We start from the raw sequence: 8,488 nt of genomic DNA on the forward strand, positions 1-8,488 counted from the left end.
AAACCTAATCTTTTTTTTTGTTCGATTTGGTACTTGTCAAACGTTTTACAAATTACTCCAATTTCTAACAATGTTATTTTTTTATGAGGTAGCAACAATAATCTATGTATGATCGACATGTGACGACTGATATGAAATTTTTTTGTATTTTATATATTCAATTACTTTTAATTTTATTTATTTAATTAATTATTTTATTAATTGAAAATAATGAATTTCTTTTAATTTGAGGTTTTAAAATTTTTTTCTTATTTAATAATAATTCGTTAAGCATAGCTCAATACCTATTTTTTAAACATGAATTTCCTCTAATACTGACAATATTTTTGTAGCATAACAAAAAAAAAATTAACACTGTTAGTGTTTTGCATAATTTTTATTACATTTAATAAATTTAGGTATCAAATTGAACATAAAAAAATTTAGGTACCAATTAGGAAAAAAATGGTAAGTTCAGGTACAAAATTGGACCCAGAAAAAATTTTCAGGTACCAAAAAGGCAAAAAAAAAGTTTAGGTGCCAAATTAAGAAAAAAATATTAAATTCAAGTACCAAATATTATATTAAGCCTTTTTATAAATATTTAAAAAAAATTCAAGTAATCAAAAAATAATCAATAAATCTTATACGGTATTCTAAAAAATATATTTTATATAGCATTTTTAAGTTACTTTTACTATTTTAAATATAAAAATTTTGTACATCATAATAAATTTAAATAAATAAGAAACTAAATAAAAAGATAGAGTTTGGCTCAGTTTGGATAATCTAGATTTTTTAACTTGTATTTAAAAATAGTTCAAACACCTTAGTTTAGTTCATTTATCTATTTTTCCAATTTTTCTTAGAATAAATTATATAGTTAATCACTCAATTTTTATAAGTTTTTATTTTGAGCACCAAAAATATAAAAAAAAATTACATTTTAGGCATCGCTGTAAACGGTCATGTTCATTTGGTCACTTGTCATTAATTTGGGGTTAGGCAATGCAATTTTATACTCATTTTAGTCATCCAATTTTTGTAAGTTTTCATTTTTGTTACTCATTTCCTTTTTAGAATTAGTTTTATTTTTAAAAAATTGATTTTTTTTTACAGGGAATTGAGTTATTCAGCTGTGGACCTTATAACTCAATTCTCTGTAAAAACCTAAGTATTTCACTTTTTATTGGAAAACTAAAATAATTCTAAAAAGATAAAGAAAATTAAAAAGATGAAATGATTTTTCCGATAAAAACTAAGTTTTCTCCTATAAAAACTTAGGTTCTTTCGGGAAAAAATTAAAAAGATAAAACAGTTTTTCCTTGTAATTTTTTTTATATTTTCCTTTCACTAAAAAAATGAAAAAAATAAAGCAAATTAAAAAGAAAAATGAATTTTTTCGTGTAAAAACTCAAGCTTTTTCTATAAAATCTCAAGTAACTCCCTGTAAAACACTAAAACCCTAATTTTTTCTTTTACCGGAAAAATTAAAATTAATTCTAAAAATAAAAAATTTGGAAGTATAAAATGAGTTACCAAAATGAAAATTGAATTAATAGCAAGGGACCGAAATAAAAGCGGTTGTTGGCTAAAATGTAAGGTTATTTTATTTTCAATATACAAAATAAAAAAGTTATGAAAATTAGAAGTTTACCCTTTTTCCCCTAGAACCATGAACAAATCACCAACTCAAATATTCTAGCTGACCTAATTGATTATTTCCTTAAACAAATTTACCTTTCGGTTTATCAATGATAATTATATTTATCAAATTTGATATAGCTGTACTTCACAATTAACGATCCATAAACAAAGGGCCAAACCCAATCTTGAATCTCAATATAATATTGATAATCCATGTAAGAATGATTCTAACCTTACTATTATATTTTTGTCATCAAAATATTGTCTTGTCCAAATATAATTGGCTGTCAACAATCCTAGGTTTGGAGACAATATATAAATGGGTAAATTGCAAGCAAGGTCATTAAACTATTAATAAATTTTTCTTTTGGTCACTCAACTTTAAAAAGTTACAAAATGGTTATTAAACTATTCAAAAAAATTAATTGAAGTCACTGAACTATTCAAAAGTTTTTATTTAAGCCACTAGGTTGCTAACCTCTTGCCTTTAAAAAGTTCAGCTAGCAAGCTCCAAGCAACAATTCGACGATTAGTATGGTGGATTAGCGCCCATTGAGAAGTAGAAAAACATACCTTAGATCCAAGTTAATCTGGCAGTTGGTGTCAAAGATCGAAGAAGAATGTTGCTTGGATTTTGGTTTATAGATTCGTGACGTTCAAAATTTTTTTATGAATAAAAACTGAACTGTAGAAGAGAAAGAGAAGGAGGGTTTTGGATTGGTACAGGTGGCGCAAACAGAAAAACCATACAATAGCGATTTTAACAACACAATAACTTAAAATGAATATTTTCAAATAGTTCAACAACCATTTTGTAACTTTTTGAATTTAAGTGACCAAAACATAAACTTACTAATAGTTTAGTGACCTTAAATATAATTTACCCCATATAAATTTATGTTACACAACTTGAATATAGGATGTTTGACATAAATTTACATGCTAAAATTTTATTTTATTTATATTATATTATATATATTCATTAAATTTAAGTAAAAATGATTTTATTAATTAAGAATATCTTGAAATTGAATTAAATTAAAATTAAAATTATCTTATTTGAATTTAGATCAGAATTTTTCAGCTAGACAAATTACTTGATATATGTATTTATCTAATTTGATTGAATTTAGAAGAATTATTTTGCCAAATTATAGGGTTGCTAGAAAAAGCAAAGCTAAAACATTCCCTTCCAATGAAGTAGTTTTTTTTTTCAAAAAACCAAAAAGCAAAAAGGATTAGTTTAATTAATGTTGCTTAAGAAGCCCAGATCCTAAACCTTTGTAATCTCTTGGAAAAGACATTAAAAGGTAAAATACAAACACTAAATATTACACTTTTACCATTTTAAAATTTATTAATTATTAATTTTTTGGCCTTATGTGAAAAGGGCAAAAAAAAAATGTTCAGAATTTGAACTTTAGATTGATGTCAATCAAAAGGTAAAAATAGCATAAATTTTAGGCATCATGTTCACATCTAGTGAGAATTCAAAAACCTTTTCATTTAGTGAAGAGCAGAATCAAGTTGTATAAATTTATGAAAGCTCAAATATAATTTCACTATTTTAATAGTTTATATCTCTGTAATTTTTAAAGGATTAAATTAAAATTTTATCATTTTTGAGGGGCTAAAATAAAATTTTATCATATACTAATTTAAAACTTCAAAAATTTTTGAAGACCAAATTTTAAATTTCTAATTTTAGGGAGGATGGGGCCTTTGCCAGCCCCTTACTGTTGCCCCCTATTTACTCATACTTCATGTTATTGTAAAGGAATTTTTATGATATTTTAATTTTTTTTTGTTGAATTTTGAATATTTTGAATATTTTTAAATTATTTATTGAAGTGTCATATAAGATAAATAATATCATATTAGTATGATGTATAATATGGACTGGCATGAGAGTTGTCATGCCAACATCATTAAAATATAATGTTTTAATAAGTATTCCCATTAAAAAAAATATAATTTAACTAAAAAATTAATAAATATTATAAATATTAAGTACTAAATTTAATATTATATTTAGAATTTATTACTACATCAATAATTTAATAATTAAATCACTAGTTATAATTTATTTAATCGGTTTGTAAAGTATTTAACTCTTAAATTTCACTCTAAAAATAATAAAATCAAACCCTAATAATTTCGAATATTAAAAATTAAATAAATTGAATATATTAATGACATAGATGCCCATATTTTACCTAGCAAGTTGCATTTTATGATTTATTTATGTAAAAATTATATAATTTAAATTTAAAAAGTTAAAAATATTTTTATTTATTTTTTATAGGATTCCTAAATTATCCGTAATCGTCCTTAATCCCTTAAAAAATAAAAAAAATATATTTAAACTCACATATTTTAAATTATTATAACAACAATACTAACTAATTAATAATTTAAATATTTAAATATAATATTCTCAATTGATATAATAAAAATACCATTATGAATGATTTACAATAAATTGATTATTAATTATTAAAATATAATACATTTGCACAAACATTAGGTTATACGTGGCATAAGTCTATGAGATTCTAGTCTCCCTTTGTTCCTCTTTAGCATCAAAAGCAAATATATGCTAATTGGATAATAAATTAAAACACGCCACCTAATTCCTTGATGAGTGGCTTTAAAATCAAATCAATAAAATCTTTTAGAAGTCAAAATTAGTTGAATTTGAGTATTTAAATTCGAGTTTTACTCTCTAAAAATTAAGGAAATGATTGTATGAAATAAAAACACCACATCATCTTAATTATTTATCAATTATTTAATGTCATTTCAGTATCTTTTTTCATATCATTGACACGTTATTTTAGTAATTTTTTTAACCTCAACCATGGACCCTCGATTTTGAACCTTGAAATCTTGGACATTAGACCCTAGACCTTAGACTCAGGGTGTAGGGTCGAGGGTCTAGGTTTAAATCTCTGGGGTTTAAGGTCTAGATTTTAGGGTTCAAGGTTCAAGATTTAAGGTCGAGAGTTCAATGTTTAGGGTCCAAGATTTAAGGTTAAGGGTCCAAAGTTGAGGTTTAAAAAAATTACCAAAATTATGTGTCAATGACGAGAAAGGATTGTATGAAACTTTGATTCCACGTCATCTCTATCTCAGTTTCATATAATTCTTTCTCGTCAATGACATAAAAAAATGTTGAAATGACATTAAATAATTAATAAGTGTATAAAATATTGTGGTGTTTCTATTTCATACAATCTTTTTCCCTAAAAATTATATGAGGTTTAAATATATTTTTTTAATTTACAACGTATTTATGAATATAATGAGATTTCTAACTATAAAAAATATTAATAATTAAATACAAAATATTAACATATCACAACCTATATCACAAAAAGGATTCATATTATCACCCATGCCATTGGTATATTAGTTAAGCACTTATTATGGATTTCAAATCTTTTGTCAATATTCAGACTCCATATAGCCCCTTTTAAGGGTATGCAAGGTGTTGACAGTGTCTTAACCCTCACTAGGGCGGAACGAGAAATTTTTTTTGACCGAATTAAATTATATATTTTTATAATAATAAAAATATAATTTTACTATTTTAATAGATTATTTTTATAATTTTCAAAGGAATAAATTAAATTTTTATTATTTTGGGGGCCAAAGTTTAATTTTACTATTACCAATTTAAAATTTTATAAATTATAAAAAGTCTAAATAAAAAATTTTCCATTTTAGAGTAACTAGGCCCCTGCTTGCCCCTTTTACTCAGCTTATGACTCTCACTTATTAATTTTTTTTAAATTTTTTATAAAATAATAAAATAGTATATTAGTAAAATTACACTATAACTTCCTTCTAAATTTATAATTCTATTTTCCCTAAAAAAATTATAATTCTATTTTTCCTCAAAGCAATTTTGTGGTTTCATCTTAAGGTCCTTTCCCTTTTTTAATTAATTTTTTTTTAAAGTTATTGACACTTAAAAGTGAAATAATAGTTAAAACTCTTCTTGATGACATCGGTTCAGGCCATGCCATTCCCCATCCCTCCTCCCTCACATTGTATTTGATAAAAAGAATAAGGTTAAAATCATAAAAGAAGCCCTCAAAATATATAACTTTATTTAAGTAAACTCTTATACTGTTATTACGATCAAATAAATGCTCAAACAACCCTTAAATAAGTCCTTAAGTTTTAATTTACCCCTAAACAAACTCTTTACTTAAATCAACAATTTATTTAATATAAAGACTTTTTTAGATACAAATCAAAACATATGGGGTTTAACTAAACTTATAAAATTCAGACTTTTTAATATTCTAACATGATTATAACATTACAAAATACACAAACACAACACCCTATGTAACAAATTAAAAAATAAGATAGGGTCTCTTTACTGCATGTATAAATATGTGAAACACCAACCCTAGTAGGCATATATTTGAAAGAAAAAAACCCAAAAAAAAACAAAAAAAAAACCTTCACTTTAAAGCATTTTTTAAAGGGTTCTCTTAGCATTTAAAAAAAGAAAGAAAGAAAGATGTCTTGGGCAATGATGGGAGAACAGTTTGGTTGGGGTGTTATTGAAGAAGAAGGGTGGAGGAAAGGTCCTTGGACTGCTGAAGAAGATAGGCTTCTTATTGAATATGTTAGATTACATGGTGAAGGCAGATGGAACTCTGTCGCTAGGCTTGCTGGTAAGCTTATACGTATGTATTCACAAATGTTATTCAGTTCGTAGTATAGAGCTAATATGATATTTATAAGAAAATGTATGGTTAGAATTCAATAAGAAAGCTGTGTTAAAGGCAAAATTATTTATTAAATAGAAATGAAATAATTTTGTTGTTTATAATAACATCTGTTTAGGGTTAAAAAGGAATGGGAAGAGTTGCAGGCTAAGGTGGGTGAATTATTTAAGGCCAGACCTTAAAAGGGGCCAAATAACCCCTCATGAAGAGAGTATAATTCTTGAGCTACATGCAAGATGGGGAAACAGGTAATGATTTTAATATATAAATTTGTTCGGATTAAACTTTCTTGAAGTATTCGTATTTAATATTCGTATTTGAACAAAATTTTTAAGGTGGTCAACCATTGCAAGAAGCTTACCAGGAAGAACTGACAATGAGATAAAGAACTATTGGAGGACTCATTTCAAGAAAAAGGCTAAACTATCACCGGAAAACTCCGATCAGGCAAAAGCTCGAACACTTAAAAGGCAACATTTTCAACAGCAACTTCTGCAACAAAAACAACAGCAGCAGTACTTACAGTTGAATGAATCCGACATGAAAAGGATGATGTCTTTACTGGAAGAAACTGAAGCCAAAGCTCAATATATGCCACAGCTGCGACAAGAGATGGGGGCGGCTACTTCATGCCCCAACATGGCGGAAGAACAAAGCTTGTTTTATCCCATGGGTAATGGCAATGAGACATCGAACGAGGATGTTGTTTGGGATGGATTATGGAACTTGGATGATTATCAATGGAAGTTATGGTGCAGTAAGCCAAGCTAAAGCTAGTGTGAGAAACGCCATGGTTCCTACAAGATTACCTAGTTTTAGTCAAATAAGAAAGGGTCTTAAATCTGAAGTTTTGATTATGATGTATTATCCTACCAATAAAAATGATCCAATTCTGCATTGAATAAACAGAATTTGAAGCTAGGCGAGCATGTGCTATTGCCCATCTACCAACTCTTAAGCTTCAATACAGGTCAAGTTCAAATAATCTACTTTTAATTTTATTTCAATTTAATTAAATATTTTTTTATTTTAAAAATAGAAAAAATGGTATTTAAGGTCGATCAAAATAGTTTTATTTATTCATTAGGTTACCAAATTATAATAAAATATTATTATATCAAAATATTTTAAATATCATTTCTTTTAAAAAATTACTTAAAAAGATAAGAAATTTATTATTATATTAAAATTTTAAATTTAAATCTCTAAAAAAATTTAATTTAAATAGATTATATTTTTTGGTTAGAAGAATAAATCATAGACAATTAAGGGTTAAATTATTATTTGGGGCTTGAATTTGGTAATTATTTTTACATTGGGATCTAAAATTTTTTTGTGTGTCAAAATTAGGTCCTGAACTTGCAATTATTCTCACATTTGAGTCAAACTAAGCAATTATTTTCACGTTGGGACTTGAACTTTTTTCTCCAAGTTAGCCCCCTGAAATTGACAATTTTTTGATAATGATGAATATAGTTATATACAATTGGTCAATCAAAATATAAATAAAAAGGGGTAAATTACCTAGTTGGTCACCCAACTTTTAGGGTGCTTTCATTTTGGTCACTCAAAATAAAATATTTGCAATTTCGTCACCCAACTTTTAGAGCGTTTTCATTTTAGGCACCCAAGTATTAAATCTCTAATAATGATTAACTATACACACCACATCATGTTTACACTTTTCATTTTGGTCACCAAATTCCAGATCGCTTTCATTTTGGTCACCCAAAAAATATATTTTTTTTAAGTGTTGATTGGAGTAAAAAATAATGACTAAAGTGAAAAAGTGGTACAAACTAAAATAGTACACAAAAATTGTCAAATTTTTCTTATTTATCCTATTACTAAAAATTCTAAGGTTTATTTTTTAATATTGAAATTTTAAACTTCCAAACATCAAAATAAATTAAATAAACTGTTGAAATTTTTTTATCTCTTAATAATGTCAATCAATAATAATTAATTTAATATCTTTCTAAATTTTAAATTTTATTTTATGTTTCCGGATTATCTTTAACGAAATCAACTTAAATAATTCATATTTAATAATTATTTACAAAACTTAAATTTCTTTTAATTATATGATCTCAAATGTTCAACGGTCAGCTAAA

General features: G+C 25.5%; 1 protein-coding gene across 1 annotated transcript; it reads left to right on the forward strand.

Annotated features, from left to right (window-relative positions):
* Nucleotides 1-5,907: 5,907 nt before the first annotated feature.
* LOC107890245 (transcription factor MYB24) lies at nucleotides 5,908-7,318 on the forward strand. Its single transcript, XM_016814723.2, is given in 4 exon segments — nucleotides 5,908-6,320; nucleotides 6,493-6,622; nucleotides 6,710-7,109; nucleotides 7,111-7,318. Coding segments are annotated over 4 exon segments (852 nt in total). The 5' UTR covers nucleotides 5,908-6,163; the 3' UTR covers nucleotides 7,276-7,318.
* The last annotated feature ends 1,170 nt before the right edge of the window (nucleotides 7,319-8,488 follow it).

Source organism: Gossypium hirsutum, chromosome A09 (genome assembly GCF_007990345.1).
Source record: "Gossypium hirsutum isolate 1008001.06 chromosome A09, Gossypium_hirsutum_v2.1, whole genome shotgun sequence".
Classification (NCBI taxonomy): Eukaryota; Viridiplantae; Streptophyta; class Magnoliopsida; order Malvales; family Malvaceae; genus Gossypium; species Gossypium hirsutum.